This window comes from Falco biarmicus, chromosome 7 (genome assembly GCF_023638135.1).
Source record: "Falco biarmicus isolate bFalBia1 chromosome 7, bFalBia1.pri, whole genome shotgun sequence".
NCBI lineage: Eukaryota > Metazoa > Chordata > Aves > Falconiformes > Falconidae > Falco > Falco biarmicus.
Window position 1 is genome coordinate 68,934,702 of NC_079294.1, and position 21,081 is coordinate 68,955,782.

The 21,081-nt window shown below is 50.8% G+C and overlaps 1 protein-coding gene across 2 annotated transcripts in view; it reads right to left on the reverse strand.

The window, feature by feature from the left end:
* Window positions 1-21,081, reverse strand: part of ITGA11 (integrin subunit alpha 11) — a 53,207-nt gene that overhangs the window by 13,092 nt on the left and 19,034 nt on the right. For both annotated transcript variants that reach the window (XM_056345964.1, XM_056345963.1), the window contains exons 3-20: window positions 18,736-18,845; window positions 16,362-16,453; window positions 15,956-16,070; window positions 14,304-14,431; window positions 13,478-13,626; window positions 12,667-12,811; window positions 12,067-12,232; window positions 10,955-11,025; window positions 10,008-10,152; window positions 8,099-8,247; window positions 7,662-7,802; window positions 6,364-6,567; window positions 5,771-5,901; window positions 4,911-5,077; window positions 3,479-3,621; window positions 2,209-2,319; window positions 1,890-1,975; window positions 343-550 (exon numbers count right to left, since the gene is read on the reverse strand). In XM_056345964.1, the coding sequence (XP_056201939.1) occupies window positions 343-550; window positions 1,890-1,975; window positions 2,209-2,319; window positions 3,479-3,621; window positions 4,911-5,077; window positions 5,771-5,901; window positions 6,364-6,567; window positions 7,662-7,802; window positions 8,099-8,247; window positions 10,008-10,152; window positions 10,955-11,025; window positions 12,067-12,232; window positions 12,667-12,811; window positions 13,478-13,626; window positions 14,304-14,431; window positions 15,956-16,070; window positions 16,362-16,453; window positions 18,736-18,845 (2,461 nt within the window). The remainder of the gene's footprint in view (window positions 1-342; window positions 551-1,889; window positions 1,976-2,208; window positions 2,320-3,478; window positions 3,622-4,910; window positions 5,078-5,770; window positions 5,902-6,363; window positions 6,568-7,661; window positions 7,803-8,098; window positions 8,248-10,007; window positions 10,153-10,954; window positions 11,026-12,066; window positions 12,233-12,666; window positions 12,812-13,477; window positions 13,627-14,303; window positions 14,432-15,955; window positions 16,071-16,361; window positions 16,454-18,735; window positions 18,846-21,081) is intronic.

Here is a 21,081-nt window from a genome sequence, read left to right on the forward strand (position 1 = left end):
CCCTGACTTCCAGGAGTTGTATCTCAGCTGCAAAAATTCATCCCTGACGGAAACTTGGCAATGTGAAACAAGTATTTTTAAACTATTGGAGTAGAAAAATAAAGAGGGAAACAATTTCATCTGCATTTGACCTTCTTAGAGGCTCTTAAAATTCAAACATTTTTATACTTCCAAAATAAAGAGCTGAAAGGGCTGTAAAGTGCTTAGAAACTGAGCCCATAAACATGTCTGATTTATGAGGGATGGAGACATTTTTGGGCTCTGGTTTAGGACACAGCTTTCTCATCCAGCCAGGATTAGCAGTGCCTTTGGGAAGCCCTGGATCTGCCCCGGCAGCCTCACCTTGGGGATCAAGCTGGCGAACTGGAGGTTTCTGGAGAAGGAGATGTTGAGGACCGTGCTGTAAGCGTTCTCGCCTCGGTTCTCCAGCACCGCCTCCACGGCCACCCTCCTCCTGCTGCTCTCGATGACAAAGACGGAGGCGTCGAAGGAGAGGGTGAAGGCGGAGCAGTCGGGCACTGCCCTCCGCAGACCCCGCCGGCAGTAGTCCCTGCAAAGAGGAGGGAGCGGTGCAGGCAAGCGCCGCCTGCAGCACTGCACCAAGACCCAGCCCAGGAGTTTTACGTGCACGGTGCACAGGGTAGTGCATGGAAATCCCTGCTCGCCCTCCGTTGCGCTGCGCTGCTATGGAAAGAGGAGTCACAAATTCCTCCTGTGAGCCATCATTTTGCTTGTGAGCTAATGGTACCAAGCTTGCTCAAACCCAGTTAGGAGCTTTTACTACAGCTGGGATGTAAGGAAAAGCCAGATCCCATCCTGTTAGCAAAGGTTTTAGTTTCAGCCTGGGTAAGATCTCACTGCCGGCAAGTTTACCAGCAGACTCTGCAATGGCAGCAGCATCTGCTTTTGCAGACTTGATGGGTGTTCATTTGTTTTCTTTATGAAAAATAAGAAAGGAAAGGAAAATGTAGGATGGTGCCACATCCAGAACCACCTTCTGCCTCTAACGGCAGGGCAACCAGGGTGCCAGTTGAAAGGAATAGCTCTATTCCAACAAATCACCTCAAAAGTGGCAGAAAAATGGCACATTTCTCAGCAGAAATCACCTCTGTATCAGCTGCTCTTTCAGGGCACAATCCAGTTCCCACCAATGCTGTTGGGAAAGCTCCACAGGCTTCAGGAGGAACAAAATTAGAGGTCTGACGCCCCGGTAGACCACAGCATCTGCCCATGGGTATGTGTAGGACTCTAGCCCATAAGATCCATACATAATCCCTACCCTACAGCTCACTTCCAGCTCCCGCAACGCAGCCCTGGGGGTCCCAGACCCCATCTTGGTCGAGCCCCGGGTCACAGCCTCAAGACCAAGAGCTTTACAGGAGACAGAGAAATAAATGCTGAATTATGGGATACAAGTAATCCCCAGGTAGCAGCACGGGCCATCAGCTTGGTCCAGGGCCCACTGCTGTTGATGGAGGTTCAGGCTCCCGTGCTCCTGGATAACCTTTAAAAGCTCTTTAGGCAATGAGATGTAGCATACAATTATTTCTGCTGTGTGAGTCAAGCCTGTAGTCGCCAAGTGGGCAATGCCAGCCTTGCATTTATTCCCCCACCCTCCTGTTATTTACTGATTTGTCTCCCTGGACATCATCGCTATGGCATGAAATATTAGTTGTTTTGTGGATTCCCTGAAAAACACTGGTGTGTTCTAGGCAGGGAGCAGGCAGAGGCTCAGAGACCCACTGTGAGCAGGGGGGCTGAGGAGCACCTCTTGGTGGTGTTGGATGAAGGACCATGCCAAAATCTATGGAGCATGGGTTGGGGCTGGGTTTCAAACCCTCCCTAGTTTGTGATAGTGGTTGGGAGGACGCTCTGAGTGACCTACTCACATGGCACTGGGCACATCACTTTTGGCATCCAGGACAAGATCAGGGACACAGTGCTCATCCTCATTGCACCCATTCCAGAAAGGGACCTGAGGGAGACAACAAGAGCCACCTGGTGATGATTTGTGCCCCAGGTTGTACTCCAAGGAGAAGGGACACAGGTGGTGATCCCAGGCTGCAGCAAGTACCAAACACATTGTGATCATGGGAGGGATCAGTGTTTACAGCCCCGAGATAAAGCAGCAAATGATACATCCAGAGATTAATCTGCTGACCAAGTGCCTGATAAAAGGCACCCTGGGATGTTGGTGCTGCTACCTACCGAGACCTTGAGTGAGGTGGGCCAGCCATCATCCAGCATGGGGCCGTTCTCCGGGTGCTCCAGCTCATAGTCGATGGAGAACGTCACTGGTTTAATGTAGTCAGCTGTGTCCTGCGGCAGACAGAAAGCATCGTTGAGAAGGACAAGGCTCCTGCTTTGGAGAGGCACCATCAGAGAGCAAGGTAAGGCAGTTACAGGCACGTGTGATTATTGAATATATGAAATAAATTATTGAATATGGGAAATAAAAGCTTTGCAATCTGGGACATTGTGTGTAATCGCCCTGTCTCACCAGCTAACCCTCACTTAGGGACGGGGACAACCCAAGCTCATCGGTGCTGCTCAACACCTGTCCACAGGTACATGTCTGCTGATGCTAGAACTGTTTCATCCTGGAGATGCTGGCTCTGAAAGGTGGATGCTCCAGGGAGGGCTGTCCCCAGTAGGGACAGAGCTGTCCTGCAACCCTTACCCAGGGCTTGAACGGCTGGTGATGAACCTGCACCTTTCCTGCAGCTCCGTGGGCTCTTGCCGTGCGCTGCCCCAGCTGCACAGGGTGCAGTCAGATGCTCTGAAGTGAGATGCTTCTTGGGCTAAATCACAAGCTCTGTCTCTAGCTCCAGACTGGAATTTCCCAGAAGTTCACCGCGGTTCAGGCTGGGGCTTGGGGCTGGGCCAGTCTGGCAGCTTGGCCCTCCCTGGCCTCAGCAATATTCTCATCATTCACTGGGAATGTTTGATTTTGGCCAGGTTCGTGCATCAGCTGTTCCCTGCAAGTGATGCAGAGAGTTTCACCGGCTCCTGCACCCAAGGAGAGGGACCCTGATGATTAGAGGGGTGCAGAGGGTGAGAGCACTGGGGACTGGCATGGAAGCATTTGGTTCCAAATGGAAAAAAAAGAGTTTTTACCAATTTTGGAGCAGGAGGACCAGCCTGACTCAGGAGTGCACGCCCTTCCCGAGGGCATGGTTAGCGGCTCGTGGAAAGGAACACAGCGCAAGCTGGGGCTGCAGTGAAATCAGCACTTGGGGACCCAGCAGCTGCCGTGTGCCAGCAGCTCCATCCCTGACCACATCAAACCCAGCGTGAAGAAATGCAGGCGGGGGGGTGAGGCCCGTTTCCAGACCTGTGAAGCCACCGAGGCTCCTCCGACCGCATCCCGGTGCATCGTTGTTTTGCACAAGGTGGAGACCATCTTCGCTTGGGCAGCTGGCTGACCCCCGGGGCTGGCAGAGGAGGAGACCCCAGCCTTCTCCTCCTGCACACTCACCAAGACGTGGAACTGGAGCCTGTCGCAGTGCTCCTGCCTGGAAAGCAGCACCAGCCCCTTCTGTGTGTGCCGCTCTCCGCTCTCGTCCAGGTGAGCCCGCGGCGTGTACCTGCGCTCGTCGATGGTGGCATTGTACCGCAGCGCTGGAAGGAGAGGGGTGCCATCACACCGGGTCAAAGAACAGGCTTTTGTGCACTCAAACCCCTATGGCCCTGCGAGGAGCAGCGCGGCAGGGAGCATGCTAAGGGAAAATTGGGAAAATCAGGTTCTAGTTAGCATTGCCTGTTTCTAACAGACATTTCTGTTGAGCAAAGAATCTACTCTCCAGGTCAAACAGGGAACTTTAAAATTGCACTATTACAAGACACCACATAAAACCTGAGAGGGATATATAACTATTCGCCCCATATATTCACATGCTGGTCTGTACCAATTCTGGAGGCATCGTACCCTGGAGCACCCACCTCTCCTACGGGCTTTACTGGAGATTGTTTGCTTCCTGCAGCACTGTCAAAAAAACCCCAAAGGTCCCCAGCCTAGCCCCAAACAGGGTGGGATTTACACCCCCTACACCAGTGTGATGCAAAACATGCATAAGCCAAGAGCAAACATCAGACCCCCTCATACAGCATCCATGAGGTGGCTCTTCTGGGTAGAAATAAGTGTAAAATTAAATAAATATAGGAAGCCGCACTCAGTTTTTATCCTGCAAGCTCCGCAAAGACAGCAGTTAAGAGGAAGACACTGGATTCAATAGTACAAACCCCAAATTCTTGCTCTAGGGGATGGGAGCTTTTCCTTTGGCTTTGCTCAGGACCCAGTTTTCCTTTGACAGTGTTTGCTGCCGGGTTGCAGAGGGCTGAGCCTCTGTTGTTTCCCCCCACTCCAGCTGAGTCACGGGCATCTGCCCAGTAGACTTGAGGTCACAGCAACATGCAAGGGTTTAATAGCAGAGCTGGCCAGTAACTTCACAGAGATTCCCTGGGATGTTAGGGAAACATATGGTTGGCAGATGTGTCCTGCTGCTGCAGCGGGGAGGATGGACAAGCTCTGCGGGATGTGGTCCGAGCACATCCTCTCCTGTCCTGCTGGCTGGCGAGGTAGTGGTGACATCCTTGTCACACGTGCCATGGCAAGGCAAGCTGTGGGAGGGCCCAGACCCAGGGTGTAGGTGAGAGAAGGGGTTAAAGATGGGTAAGGTTGTATCCTTGGGATATTTCCTGGCACCGTTTAACTGTCCCTGCTCTATCAGCCATGACAGGGACAAATTTGTGGGTAAAAAGGGATGTGGCAGATGGCAATGTGCACTCCTCCAGACATGCCACGCTCCTGGATGGTTTTCCTTGGCAGAAGCTGGGTGCTCCCTCGGGGCTGGAGACCTAAACAACGCACGAATTGGGCTTTTTGTCACGCGAGCAGCCATGTCACTTACCGACGCTGGCTGTCTGGAAGTGAGCTGAGAGGAAGACGGCAGTGAAGCAGATGAAGGCTGACATGCAGGTGGCATCCTTCCCATTCCGCTTGCAGTCCTTGGTGAAGATGTTGATTTTGGAGGGCTCGAAGCGGATGCTGGCATTGATCTGGACCACGCTGCGGGACCTGCGGGGCAAGCAAGGGTCAAGAGATGTGCTGCGGTGCAGGATGCCCACACACATCTGCAGCATCCTGCAAAAGTCTTCCACACCTCCAGATCCGCCCTTTCCACATCTTTTTCACACTTTTTCTCAACATCAAGAAGGTGCTGAGGAAAACCAAAGGCCACCACAACATGCTGCTCTACTCTCATCTCATCTATGTAGCATTTGAAAATCAAATCTCTTGCACTTATTTGCCTCCTGCTTATGCCAGTGAAGTAGCTCAGCACCAAGAGCAAGATTTGGCCCTTTGCATGTGTGTAGCACTTTCCAAGGCAGACCCCAGGGTGGCCTACCTCTGCTGGGTGCAGCTACCCTCCATTCTAACAGCTTCAAGGGACTTTCCAAACATTAATCGATATTTGAAAATACCAAACTGTTCTTGTTAAATAAGACCAAAGGGAGCCTGGGCAAATCACCACAAATCACTTAGCTGGTTTGAAACTCCTGGGGAATTTATGATGAAATTAAACACAAAACCAACTCTGACATCCTTCTAGGGCCCAACAGCACTGAAATCCCACTGCCTTGCCGGACAGAGGGTTGTCGTTGTGGAAAGATGGTTCAGGTTGTGGGGAGATCAGTTTTCCCTCGAAAAATGTCAGCATGTTGCAATGAGGTTCAGGCAGAGGAGAGTGCCAAGTGAGATACAGCTAACCACAACAGCACGGCGTTCCCCAGGGAGCCGACGGCCAAGTCTATGAGCCCGTCTTCGTTCAGGTCCAGTTGTCCGTGGATGCTGCATCCGAAATACATCAAGCCTGGTGCAAGGTCCGCAGCTGCTATCCGCTAGAAAGGAAAGAAGAAAAATCCAAGCTGGTTTCCATCAGGAGCATCCCTGCCTGCAGAGGAGGGGTTTGCCATGCTGAGCTCCAGCACGCTACTGGAGATGCCCCTTTCCAAGCGATTGCACCAAACAATTTTCCAGGGAATGAGAGCAGTTTCTCTTCAGAGCCACCACCCAGACATTTCTGCTGAGTTTACTCCACATATCTACTATTTCTCACAAGTGAGAGAAATATTTTATCTATAAGCAATCCATTGCACCGAACGCAAAGCATTGCCCCTAATTTCAAGGATGTTTTCTGTACCTTATGTTTGCTTTGTCTTGGACCCCTCACAATAGAAAACATCTGGCAATAATAATTAACAATGCAATGGTGTGTGTGAATTTATTGTGCTCTATCAGTCCTTAAAATGAGCACACACGTTATTTATTCTGATGAAGGATGAGGACAACCAGAGCCATACCTGCTTGTACTTCTTCACGACAGTCTCTTTGAAGCCGAGGAAGATGTATATCGCTCCTTGGTGCTCATCCTCCAAAGGTGCCCCAACAACGAGGTCATTGTAGGAGTCCTGGTTGAGGTCAGGCACGGCGGCGATGCAGGAGCCAAAGCGGGAGTTCTGGTAGCTCTGCAGATCGACGAGGGCACCGCTGGAAACAAAGCGGTTCTGCCAGCCCAGCCAAAGAGAGAAGGCAAAAAACAAACAAACAAACAAACAAACAAAAAAAACAAACAACAAACCCCAAAACCATCAACAGCAAGCCTGGCAAGAGGAGAAAACCCTCAGAGGCAAGCCAAGATGTGGAAATTGCTCACACATCACTGCAAGAAAGGAAGAGAGAGCCCTCCTGGGGCTGCAGAACTTTCTGCACGTCCTTGGGGAGGGATGAGCCCTGCAGCAGCCCTACCCCTGCTCTGCCTTCCTTTCATAGCAGCCTACATAAATAATTGCATATAAAAGTTGTGCTTTAGATATAGGGACTCCTGCAGCTCCGGGTGGGCTCTGCAGCCAAGGATATAGAGCATGACCTGCTCGCTGCCCTGCACGCCTCTGGAGCCTGGTGGATTTGGCTCAGAAACTGCATTTTGAGCGAGATTTGAGGGCAGAAGGAAAGCTGGCCCTGCCCCAGTGCACTGCTGGGTTACGGGGAAGGGGACATGGTCAGCACATGTCCCCTCTGTGCCCTGAAGCAAGGGTGGAGGGACTGACCTCCCTGCTCCCCAGAACCCCACGCCTGGCCCAGCCTCTGCGCAGGAGTGCCCTTGGAGGGAATGGGTTTGGGGAAGGCAAAGGGGATGGAGACTGGTTCTCCGGAGAGACACCCAAGTTGCAAAGGCCCCACCTTGTACCCTGTGTCACCTCCTTGGGGCTGGGAGCAGCAGGACCTCACCTTGCACCCCGAGCATCACCTCCTCAGGGCTGGGAAGCTAGTGCAGCTGGGAGCAGCAAAGCCTCAAGACGAGGTGGCTCTGCTCCAGCACAGGCTGGACTCCCTTTGCTGGCAGCAAGCAACCCCCCTGGGATTGTTTGTAAACAAGGAAAAACAGACAAATCCTCCTCGAGTCTTGCAGCAGCCACAACAGTGAGGTTGCCTTTGGACTGGGCTGCCATACCCTGTGGTGACTGATGGGAGCTGGTGGGTGCGCACAGCCCGGAGCCACCCCGGGGAGGTGACACAAGGGGACACAGTTTCTGTGCTAGCACCCAAATGCCCCGACCCCTTTGGTGTCCCCAGCTGGCTCCACGGTGCTGCCACGTACCTCTCGCAGGGTGTAGACATAGACCTTCCCCCTCTCCCTGCCCTCGCTGAAGTACATGGGGGCTCCCACCAGCAAGACATCTGTGACGCCGTCGCCATTGACGTCGAGGGAGTTGATCTCACTGCCATAGTAGGAGCCGATCTGGAGGAGACAGAGGAGGGGATGGAAGCAACGCTCCTGGCATGCAGTGGCACTGCCACCCTCCCCAGTGGGGACCACAGGGACATTGCAAGCCCTGTCCCTGCTACAGCCACATGGTTGGGAGCTACAGGTGCAGCGGCAGCCGAGGCATCCCTAGCTGCCCATGGATGTGCTACACTGTGGAAGCATTTAAATGGAACAATTTGCAAAATGAAGGGGGAGGACTGATGGAGGAGCATACATGCCACATGGAAAAGTCAGTGCAGCATCCTTGGCAGCATGTGCCCCGGCATTACCTGCTCTCCCTTCAGTGCCTGGTGGATGGTGAGGTTTCGGTTGTTGTGCATGCTGAAGATGATGACTTTCCCTGTGTGGTTGAATCTGGGTGCTCCCGCGACGTAAATACGCTCATGCTTGGTGGATATGACGGAGGAGACAGTGTAACCTGGAAGGGGTGATGGGTGCAGGGTGAGCACAGCTGAGCGGCTCCCTGCCTGCTCCCAGCCGCTGCCTGCTGATCTGTTTTCCATTAGCCCCCAGCTGCTGACACAACTCTGGCCACCTCCCAGATTGGGAAGCTAAACCCCACAGATTCCTTCAAAGATAAAGTCATTCAAATAAACCCCAGTGCCCTGACCCTGGGCTTTGAGTCTCCTGCTCAGGTCCTACCTAGACCCTGGGAACTGTAGCTGTGCCAAGAGATTTGGCACTGCTGAATGCAGCCGGCAAGCCCTGTGGAAAATCCTTCTTTCATTGAAGGCAAGTCTGATTGCCGGCCTGATAAGTGCTTTACGTCATGGCTCACACCCAGTTACACAAATGCTAGCAAGGTGCGTGCACGCCGCGAGGCTGTGGCACCCGCTGCGCTGCTCCTTCCAGACCCCGGCAGCACCGCATCCCAAACCCAGCGTGAAAGCCTTTGCTGATGCTCGAAGTTAACATTCACAGTCCAGTAAAAGCCCTGAATCCATCGAGACCATTGCTCAGGTGTCCTTATGGATATAACCCTGCCTGAACAAATGACCCTGAGCAATCCCTCTTTCCTGCCTAGCCAGGTGATTTTCTGCGCTGGCATCACCAACACCACGCATCGCACGCTGGGCTGAGGCACTTGCCCATGATTGCAGATGGGCTTATGTAGGAATATAATGCTGGGGTTGCAAAATCCTGTTTTTCAAACCCAGCTCCAGGTTCCTGCATGTTCACAGTCTAAAATGTTACTTTAATTATTAGAAACTCAAACCACAGCCAACCCTGAAGCTGGATCAGATCACCTGGGGTCACATGCAGTTGAATTTTGAGTACCTCCAGGGATTACTGGGGTTTATGGACCCCTTCCCCTGGGCATTGGCCTTACCTGGGGTCTCGGTTTCCTTAAATGTTCCCCTCCTGGAGGGGTATCCCTACGCCGAGCATCAGTCTCAAAACCCCAGGTCCCGGTGCTGAGCTGGGCTGCTCTGCAGCAGGGTGCACCAGCATTTCCTTAATATTTCTGGATTTCTTACTCCAGGCAACAGGACAGAGCGCAGCTGAACTCCCACATACTGTCACGGGTGCCCCTTGCACAGCCACAGCTGTCCCCTTGCCATGCACTCACAGTGAGCCTGGGGGACTTTCTACTGTTATCCCGAGAGATGATCCACATGTCCAGGGGCTGTTACGTCCCCAGCGAGAGGAGAGCCCTGGCACGCTAGCAGGCGACCCCACAGCATCCCACCCCGCTCCCTGCCACAGGGCAGCTCAGCCTGACACGCACATCTCTGGAGAGAGGCTCTATTTTGAAAACGAGGCTGATATTTTTGCTCCAGAGCTTCAACAGCCACACATGGAACAGATTAACCCAGCAGGTATTTCCTCCCTAGGCATGAAATTTCATCACTGCTTTTCAAACCATTCCAGTAAGCGCTGCAGATGACTCGGGCTGGCCGGTGCCTGAGCTACTTCTGCATTTCAATCACTTTTGTGCTGCACACCGCGGTCAACACAACCTCATCCTGCATGAGGATGCTCACGTGTGCTGTATACCTGAGCAAGGGAAAATACAGATCTGGTGCTGCGGGAGCTTGCAAACAGCCGGGCACGGTACCGCCTACACTGGGAGTGCTGGATGCTGTTAGTCATTCGAGAAATATGTTGTGCTTCCTATTATTCAGGATAAAATCATGAATTCAGCCCTGGCAGAAGAGCATCATTTGGCTTTCTCACCTAAATACGCTCCATGATTTTTCAGCTCCTCCGGGAACTCCTGAAGATAAGATTCCCGCAAGGGAATGACCTTGCCACTGCTGGTTTCCTTCAGAACGGCTCCGTTCCAGTCGTAGGCACCCACTGCCCCCAGCAAGATCCCATCCTGTGGGAGAGCAGGAGTAGTTTGAGGGTATTTCTTGCCAAGTGGAGGCAATTCTCCTCCACACTGCCCAGCAGGCAAAGTTGATTGATGCTGAAGTGGACGAGGGGACCCGATGGGCTGGGTTTGTGTCAGAACACATATTGGGATCCCTAAAAGCCCAGCCCCTAGACTATGTACTTATTGGAGGCTGCAGAGTGCAGAAGAGAAAACCAGCAAATGGTCCCAGAAACTGTGCATTTTACAGAAAAGGGGAGGAATCTCACAAGTGGAAAAGAAAATGAAAAGAAAAAAACCCCAAGCAAACCATTCTCCAAAGCACACCTGGAAAGAGGGAGATTTTAAAGTGTGCTGGAATGACATTGCTTCCCCATTCCTCTCTTTTTAGCCTGCTTTTCCTCCCCAGGAACACTCTGAGCAGAAATCCCTGCTGGCTTTTTGCTCGGACCTGCCAGCTCACAGGCTGAAGGGGACTGACCATCTTCTGCACCCCATCACCGACAAGTGCCTTCCTCCATGGCACATCCCAGCACGTCCTTTCCAAGAGGTTGTGGCATCAGGAGGAGCTGCTGCAGGCTGGTCCTAAGGAAGGCACCAGTCTCCCAGCAGTTCCCTTCCCATGGGATACAACAGCAGCAGCAGCATTTCCTTCCTTATGCTCACATTAGCAATCTAGCTTCATGATTAATAATTTGCCCAAAATACCCATCTCCCACCTGCAGTGGCTGGTGATGATAAAAAGCACAGGGTGCCTGCTTGCACAGGCAGGAGCAAAAAAAACCCAAACCCACATTTACTCTCTTACTTCCACAACATGTGATGAAAATCCAGTCTGCGACATTTCCAGTCCAAAGGAGATTTCATTCTTGTTGGTTCCTTAAAGAAAAAAAAAAAAAAAAAAAAAGAGTTTGTATTTAATGCAGAGCTTTGCTTTTCTCGGTGGATCGGGTGGGATGAGCGTCCACCCCACCCCACCTGAGCACAAAGGAGCTCAGGTGTCACAAATCAGCCTCTTTCAACCTAAATCACTGCAGGTACACAAACTTGTGCTGCTACCAGGTACTGGGAGCTCTGCTGCAGAGTGCTCCTCTCCTTTCCTTTCCTAGCTGCAAGATCATACAAAAAAGTGGATTTAGAGGATTTTGCTTTATAATTGCAACTGGGTGAAGCTTCTCACCTAGGGAAACTTTCTTCCACAGAGAAGTGTGGGGCTGGCTGGACCGAGGTAACTGACAAACTAAGGGGAATTTGTGAGCTGGCTTGACCAAAATTCCCCCAGTCCCCAAGATATTTAATTTTCAGTGAAAGCTTTCCATCTTCTGTTTCAATTGTGCATTCCAGGACATGCTTTCCCTATGAAATTTAGATAAATTTAGTTTTGGAGACTGACAAACTTGTCACAAGGCAGACAGAAGCACTGTCATTTAGAACAAAAATATTGCCTGAAATTTAATTTCAGCCAATAATCCTTAAAACCCCACATTATCCCCATAACCCCACAATGCCTGCCACCCCAGGAACAACCTGGCAGTCAGTGTGTGTGTTTTGCCTGTTTATAACCCAGCTGGGTTTGATGGATGAGGAAGGTGCTGACACCCAGCTGACCCCTATACCAAATTTCAAAGGTTTGTTATAAATGACAGAGCCACCAGAGCTCTGCAAATACCAGTGGCTGGAATGGGGCGGCCTTTGGAGGAGAAGGGATCTGTGCCTCTGATGCTTGAGGGATGCAAACTGCTCAAAATAAAGACAACTCCTTATATATGAAGATATTCAAAGTATGATTTTAGGTTCTGTATCAAACAGATATTAGGGAAACCCTCGATGTGACCTGTTCAAATTCAGGAAACAGAGGACTGACAGCACATCTGAAGCAGCCTGGCTGGCTGGGACGTGTCAGCGAGGAGCATCACTCACCTTCCAAGCTAAATATCCTTTCCCCCAGTGCATCTACAATGTCTTTGAGCGCTGCTTCATCTGTGACATTAAAGAAATGCTTGTCATCTGGGTCGCTCGCTATAAATTTTATCTCGTTCAAAAAAGCTTCAGGATTGATTCCTCTTCTGTTATAATAACCCAATACCTAGGTTTAGATGGAAATGCAAGACTCAGAGGGTTTCACATGGTGGACAGAGCCATCCCAAAGCACCTGAGGGGTGTCCATACGGAAGGAGCCTGACACCTTTGGCATCTGACACCCCACTGTGGGAGCAAACTGAGGAGCAAGGAGCTGCTGTAATTCCTGCAGGCAGCCAATGCTGGGCACCCCTCCTGCAATTCAGGTGCCCAGCAAACGCAGGGAGCTGCCTGTCCCCAGCCTCAGCACCTGCTCCAGCAGCCAAATCCAAGCCGAGCATCCCCCTGCCTCCTGCAAAAGCAGAGCAGGACCAGCAACAAGGACCCTGCAAATATGCCAGGAGTGGGGGAGGTGGGCTGCACTGCCAGCCCTGTTGCATTGGGGTGCACGCGGTACTGCCGAGCTCTGCACTTGCTGCCAAAAGGGTGCCCCCCACTTACCGCCACCGCGTATCTGGTGACATTGTCCTTCTCGCTGTCCTCAATCACCTTCTCCAGGTCTGGGCTGTCGTGCGACTCTCCATCTGTGATTACAATCATTACTCTCTTTGCCCCTTTCCGGCCACCTTTCTGAAACGCCTCCGAGCTGCAATTGAAGAGATGCCCTGGGCTGCTCAGCCTCGCCAGGCGGGTCACGGCTCCCACCCCGCGCGCTCGCCAAACCCGCCGTGGCTCCGTGCCCTGTGCCCCATCACCTGCACCGTAAAGCACTGAGCAGTGTTTGGTGGGCTGCTAGCCCCTGGGGAGGCGCAGTCTGGTGCAGGACTCTTAGGAAACATTTTAGGACTTTAAAGGGAGATTTATTTTTTTTTTCACTGATGGAGCTGGTTTCTCGCAGGAGGGGAGCCTTTAATTTGGCAAAATGCCCTAATTCTGCAGCAGAAAAGCACAGGAGCGGGCACTTGCCCCAGATAATGGAGGAGATGGGGCTGTGCTGAGCTCCTCGGTGCTCTCTGGGGGTCTGCAGAAGAGCTACAGTGCCTGGGGCAGACATGGGGTTGTGTTTGGGGGCTGAAAGCTCTTGTAGAAAGAGGATTCTGGTCCAGCTGCCACTGAGGATGAAGCAGTTTTGCAAAGCATCATTTGTAAAGCATTAATTGAGGACTGAGCCTTTTTGCAAAAGCATTTCTAGCCTGGTGGTATCCCCTGCTTTCTAAGCAGCAAGGAAAAGCAAAGGGGGAGAGAGGGAAGAAAAATAAATGGTGATTTTAAACTTGTTATCAGAATGAACAGGAAGGTGAGCGATTTTTACCGAGCAAACTCTATCCCATAGGCAGTCCTGGTTTCTGTACCTCCTCTTTGCTCTATGTGACTGGCAGCCGCTACCACATCTTTTACAGACCTGTAGTCATTTAAATGAAACTCATGGACAACATCTTCTCCATACTGAACAACTCCGACCTAAGGATTAAAGGAATATCACGAAGGACGCCAACAACCCGCGAGGGCTGGCGACACAACAAGCACGCTTTGTCAACCACGCAAAATAACAGCCACTGTTAAAAACCAGTTGCTCTGTCCCCATTTGCTCCAGTTTCCCCTCTATGGGACCACTACGAATGCTCATTTTTTTTTCTGTTCTCTGCCAGCTCTCACCCATGTGCAGCCACCCCTGCCCTGCTGTAAGGGTTTGGGGTGACACAGACGTGCTGGACCCACAGCATTTCTAGATGGGCCCCAACAGGGGGGTTATTTGTGCAAATTGTTGAGGATGTCCCTGCATAAATCCCTGCCCAATTCAGCCCACGATTAGGAAGAGGATGGAGTGCTTTACAGCTGCATCAAGCTACCTTAGCACAGGGCAATACTTCTATATTTCCACACAATTTCATCCTCCCCATGCCCTGGTGGGATGTGGGGTGCTACTCTCTCCATAGCTCATTCAGGGACATTAATGTGAGCGTTATTTCCATGGGCCCGGCTTTAAAATCTGTACATTAGAAAGCTTATTTTGAAAAAGGGCTGTGCCAAATCACAACTTCTTGGCAGAAAAGGGACACTGAAGAGGAGGGCCCCTGGCGCATGGCTGGGGGAGTCTGCATGACATGGGGGGACACACAAGTTGTACAGGGGCTTACTTGTATCTGGCCGGGGCCAATATAAAATTTTTTCAAGATGTTTATCAGGAAGTGTTGAACTTCAACCCAAGGATATATGCTGTTTGATCCATCCAGAACTATGATTATGTCCATGTACGTCTGGCATCCTGTGAAAAATAGGCAGTGTGTTATTGAAAGACCTTGGCAATGCTTGCAAAAAGGAGATTTATGACTTCATTCCTCACAGTCAGGTACTTGCTCTTACGATTTGTTTGAAAAAAAATATATCTTATTTCAATCATTCATAAAGACCTTTGAGCTTCAGCAAGGTAGAGAGAAGCCACAAGCATCCTCTCTGCCGAGAAAAGACCGGATAACTTTCTAAGAATAACACTCAGCAGTGTCTTTTCTGATTCAGATTTGGACCTTTATCCGGTCTAATAGAGTCATATACTTCAAAGAGTGGCCTGCTGCAGGCAGGATCCGGCTTCCATTCCTCCCGCAGAGCAATGCTTTACCCCTGAGTCACTCTTCAGTCCTGCCTGTACTCGCCATATAACGCAAGCCAAGCATTTCCTCCCCTTCCCATTAAATCCTCAGCAACGAGGCAGCCAAAAACCCCAGCGAGGACCCCAAGGCTCGGCTCTGCAGTATGAGCCGTGAAGGATTTAGGCAGATGACTGGTTTTCAGCAGGGAAAATTGCTCAGCGTCATCTCTCTGTCTTGCTTATATTTTATAACATTAAATTGAAAAGTTGCAGAAAACCAGAGGATGCTGAACATTGCAGTTATTTATCGGCTGTCCTTTTCACCTGCTGTAGGCATTTATGGGTTAGCAGATCCATGATCTGAGTCACACATGGGTCACTCCATCACTGTGGTCCTCAGCTGCGTGCCACCATCACGATCCCCTTCTCACTCCAGGAGAGGAGCCGACCCTCTGCATCCCACTCCCTAAATAACACTGCACTCATTAACCGCCTTCCCTCTAAAATAACAATTACCCTTTGCAGCGAGGGCTAAAAGCATCTCCTGGCCATAAAGAGGGAAGTGACACCGAGAATTTGGTGGTGGGCTCTGCTTTTACTGCCTCTGCCACCCAAAAGTCCTATTTCCCCATGCCCTGCTCTGTGCCGTGAGAATTAATAGACACTAAATGGGTGATGGAGCTGAGGCAACGCATCCCCTGCCCAGCTGGGGCAAGGAGCTGCTGGGAGCCCTGATGGTGCAGAGCAGGCTGCTGCAATTTCTTACTGCCTAGAAGAAAGCCAGGAAGCTTATTTAATACTTCAAAATAAAATCACGTATCCGAATCTACAAATTTGGGCCAAAATACTTTGCCTTCAGTCAATGAGTGCTTTGTTTTGGGTGGCCAAGGTCTGAATTCTTTCCCTATTTTGCCTTCCTAGCTGTGCTGATAAAATATTCTGGATACTTTTATTTCTGGCTTTGGAAGAATAAGGTATTTTTTGTCTTCTCCGGGTGTCAGTCAAAAGGAAAATGTTTACCAGATGTCTGTGTAGCACCCCCCTTTGAATCACTTCCCTGCAACCATTTCCTCTGCTCTCTTGCCTTCGCTTAAACACTGACATCGCTTTGTTTTCTCAATGGGACTGAAGTGATTAGAGAACAGAAATTCCCTCTGACTTCAAAGGCGGGGTTAGAGCTGCAGGGCAGATTGTTTCTCATACTCTGCAGAGCCGGAGCCACTGTCTTGGAGAACCTGAAGTTGGAGTTGACCCGGGAGCACATGCCCGTGGTGTAGTAGGAGCTCCCGCACTCGTGGGACCAGAGCGGGCTGCAGGCCTGGGGGGAAAAACAGCGTCAGGGACCGGGTTAACATTGCCACTTTCAAACTGCTGTTTTGCAAAGCTGTCCTCTCCTTTGGCATCTTTTTTCCCCATGGAAGGTGAGGTTTCTGAGCCCTGTGATGCACACAGCATATATATAAACACAAGGAGAAGTGTATTTGCATGCCTGTACGTGCTTATGTACATGCATCTGGTTTTGCATGCCTGTATACGCTGATGTACATGCATCCTGCAGCAACCTCCCCGCGCCAGGGGACCAGGCTGTGCCAAGGCCCCCGTTCCTCACCAGAAAGCTGTTGTCCTTAGGGTTGGTGGCCAGGCTGAGGCCGAGGCGCATGTTGTCCTTCCGCTCAGAGACGTTGGAGAGTGTTACCCGTCCTTCAGAGAGAGGATGAGGTTAGGGACTGCTGCCGGGCAGGGATGCTGGGCACCCAGCCCACGTCCCTGTGGTGCATCTCTGGAGCAAGGGCGAACCCAGCTGAATGCTGGAGGAGAGCTATCTCTGCCTGCTTACACTGCAGACTATGTGATTTTGGGGAAGCTGTTGTCAAGATAAGAATCGGATTTTTTTTCTTAGATGCCACAACCAAGAAACAGAAAAGCCTTCTAGGGAATGAAGCTGTGAGTCAGAGATGGCATCTCTTACATAGTCAGTCTTTAGGAAGAAACCCCTCTGAGCGGCTCTAGCATCTCATCTGTTATTGCCAGGCCAGCAGGCATTTAGTAGCTGGTTTATCTTTGTGCATTTCTTTCATTTCCCATGTCACAGCCCAGAAACTGAGAATAGACCTCAGGGCAGCCTTGTCTTTCCGTTAACGCCAATATCATTTAGCTGTGACACGAATGCTGCCTAACCCAGCCATTCCTCCACTTCGGGGGCTCTGGGCAATGCAGCTCCCTGCAATCCAGGGCTCCCCCTTTGCTGTTTTGCCTGAGAAACAACGGAGAAGGAGAAAATCGGGCAATTAATGGTAAAACTGGGGGGTTGGTTTCCTTGCCTGTGGACTTTGGAAGTTTCTTGCTGAAGTTTAAATTGAGGGGTGGCTCAGAAACTGAGTTCCACAACCCAGAGCTCAAAGGAGCTCAGCTCAACACTGAGCAGCTTCCAACAGCCCCTCACTTCTCCCCTGCGGACCAGCCGGCTGCAGCTCCGGCTCTGAGCTTGCTTCAACCCACTGTCCGCATGCACGCTGCAGCAAAGCCAGAGAAAAAGGGGGTTCAGCCCACATAAATCCTCTGGGAGCCTGGCTGCAGATGCTGACACCGCGCTGTCCTGCTCTGGTACCTGGCTATGCTACAGCCTGTGACCGCAGCTCTGCGGTGGGGAGCAGGATGCTCCTGCATCTGCTGCCCGCTTGGTGTGGGAAGGGCAGGGGCAGACCCCTGGTCCCACGGTAGCTCCTGCTTTTCCCCACTACTGTCATCTCTGCTGCAGGCTCGCTGTCAGCTTGGCATCCTCCCCCTCCACCACCAGGCAGCTGGTTTTACTCAAATGGCCTCGGTGGATTGTGCTAACTAGATAAGTTAATTGGGAAAAAAAATAAATAGGATGTGCTCATGGAACTGATCTTTTCATTTGAAACTTGCTTCCAATGGAAAAAAGATTGCTTTTTACACATTTACGCGCACAAGAGATTTATTTCCTTGAAGAATCTTGGTGTTCTCATAGCAAATAACAACAACAAAAAAAAACAACCCAAAAAAAGGAGAAAAGAAAGCAATGTTTTAAAAAATAAAAGATTTGGAGCCAATCAATCAAATATTGCATATGATCCAAAGTTCCTTCTCTCTTATCAGCTCTGGTAGAAACCCAGGATACTTCAGATTAATAATGATGAAAAATAAAGTGAGAACAGCTGCTCCAATGTTAAAAACTCCCAGACCTTGCCCCCAAACCCCAGCAGTGCTCCTCAAGACCATGAGAAAGTCCCCAATTCTCACGTTCCTCACTGAGACACAGACATGCCCATCGGGTGTCCGGCTTTGGGCAGCAAAGGGGCCTTGTCCTCCTCACGCCTACACTGCCCCAGTTCAGGGAGGGCATGTCCTGATACCGCGACATTGTGCTGTCAGCATGGTTGGTGCTGGACCAGCTTAGAACCCCCAAGAAAAGGCTTGCTCTCTCCATGCAGGGATGTCTGTGGGACTGGAGCAAACCCCTGGGGTCTCTCCTCCCGTGATGACAGTGATGGGGCTGGGGGGTGGTGGCACTGGGGGATAATTCCCCAAATACCAAAGCCGTGGGGCAGGCTGGATGCTGGGAATGAAACTTGCCTGTGCCCAGGGAAGCTGCTGCTGTGGGCATATTGCCCGAGCATCCCCTGGAGAGGGAGCACAGACACTGCCACGTGCAGTCAGCTGTTTGCTAGTGGGAACATTACCCATCGATAAGTTTATCCTGGTCATTTAAAAAAACAGTTTAAGCTATATTAAATAAATTATTCCCATTTGCTTGATTTTACCCTAACGTTGCTTAAAGCTCACTAACAAACACCTGAAATAATCCCTCATCTAAAAATCCTGCTAAAACGTGCAGCCTTCACACTTCTGGGGACAATCTGGGCAACACAAGGGAGTGCATCTTTCCAGACCAAAGCAATGATAAAAAGCACCATGTTAAGAACACCCAGTGCCCCTCGCTGCCCCGTGGTGTGTGGTACCTAGGTTGAGTTTGGTGCAGTTGCTGTGGGTATCGCTGGTCACTGGGCACTTGTAGACATCTCCTGTCTTCTGCTGGCCATTGGTTTCGTAGGGAGCTCCCACCACCAGCCTGTGGGAAAGAGTGGTCCGTCAGTGCCCAGAGGTTGGATGGGAGGTGAGGGAACAAACCCACAGCCACCACCAGAGGGGACCTCGCCCCCAGGCCAAATGAATCCCCAGCTCATGGTTTGGGAGGTGACAGGAGAGGCTCCCTTGCTGGGGGGATGCTGTTGTTCCCCCGACCTGAGTCGGTGCAAGCAACAAAAGCACTGCTCCGACTTGCCCTTCCCACAACGGCAGGCAGCCATAAGCCAGGAATGGTGACCTCTTTGAGGGATACCGAGCCCTGGGACAGGCTGCCCAGGGAAGCTGTGCAGTCTCTTTTTCTGGAGAAATTCCACACCTGCCCAGACACGACCCAGTGCAGCCTGCTGTAGGAGAGCCTGCTGCAGCCGGGGCTGGACTGGGTGATCTCCCCAGGGCCCTTCCAACCCTGACCAGGCTGTGATGCTGGGACCCTGTGACTCACTGCTGCCTGGAAGTAATGCCCATCAGATGCAGCAGGGGTGAACAAAAGCCTGGCAGTGAGTGTAGTCTGCAAAATCGTCTGACAGTGCGGGGAGGAGCGGGGAACCCCATCACCACCTCAGCTCATGGCTGACACCAGCACGGCACCGAAACCCTCAGCATCCTTCTGAGATCCCCACAGTGGGCATGGCTGGCCCTGAGAAGGGGGGACGGAGGTGGCCCTTCTCACTGCTACTTCAGGTACGAAATTTTTCATGCCCAAAGCATCTTCAGGACATGGATGTGTATGAAGGGCTCCTGCCTAGCAACACCTGAAGGAACAGCAAGGAGCTGGTATAGCAGTGTCAGCAACTCACACCGGGATCCACCAGGAATTTTCTCCACTAAAAAGCTGAAAAAGTGAATTTGCTTCAACCTGGAGTTGTTCACTTACGAGCAGTCTGGAGCTGTATGTTTGGACTCAGCGGCAGGCAAGGACGTTGGGCATCTATCTGTTCTTTAAAGTAAGAGGAGCTGATAAAACCACATGCACCCACCAAGGGTGCAGGCCCCTAGTCAGGAAGTATTTGGGACATCGCAAGCATTTTCTCACTTTTTCACGGGGACTTGACCAGAATAGTACAAAACAGCAAACCAAAGGAGGAGGAGAGCAGGACCTGAGGAATTTGACCATTCCTTCCAGGCTAGTTCAAAAATACTCTGAACCACAAGTTATTGGCGCCTTCTGCTCCCAATGTGTTAGCCCAAAATAAATCTGCTCCATTGCTTTTTTTGCTTTCAAAATCCTATCGCTAGATGCAACCATCCAAGTCTGGATCCCAATATGTTAGCCCAAAATAAATCTGCTCCATTGCTTTTTTTTGCTTTCAAAATCCTATCACTAGATGCAACCATCCAAGTCTGGATCACCAGATAAACAGGACCTCTTTTGTTCTGCGCCACCCTACCCGGCAGCTGGCAAAGTGACCGTCCCCGGCACAGATGTTCCCTGTTAAACCAGAAATGGTCATTTTTTTAGAATGCTACTTCTACAAAGACACTAAATACTCATCCTTTTATTCCATTGCTATAAAATGGAATTGCTCACCAAATTAAAAGCTCCAAAATCTAAGCAGCATTTAGGATTCTCATGGAAATACTTCCTGTCTTACAGCTTCATTGCTAATTAGAAGATTAATTAGGAGAAAATAATAACCATCTGGAGCTATCCTCAGTAGCATCCAGCAGCTTGGGAAGTCTGGTACCTTCTCCCTGACCTGTACAAGGAGTTTGCTCGTGTCCCTCTGCCACACTGTCGATGCCCGTTCGCTCACAGTCGGGGATGGGGGAAAGGTGGAAGATGTGAAATGTAGTGAAAGGATGTGGGAGGCGGGGGAGAAAAAGACTTTGAAGAAGGAAAGAAATAAACATTAGGATACCTCAGAAGATGGTGTTCTCAGTTTTGAATTCTTAATTCCCCAAGAAGAATTTAACATTAATGGGCTTTAATGTGAACTTCTCAGAGCAGCTCCACCTTGATGTGCAATCCTATACAGGACTCTCCCATTAATTAATATTCACATATTAATATTATCACACTACCCATTAATAAATATTCCTGAGCAGCAGTGGTTATTGGGTTGAAGCATCTCTTTCAAATGCAAGATGATGCTGAGGGCAAACCACCCGTTCCCCCAGTTCCTCAGCCCCACATCAGGGCTGGAAGCTCAAAGAAAGCCCAAATATTTACAGACACTGCCATGAATGCCAAGGGGTTGTGAAGCTCATGAAACCAGATT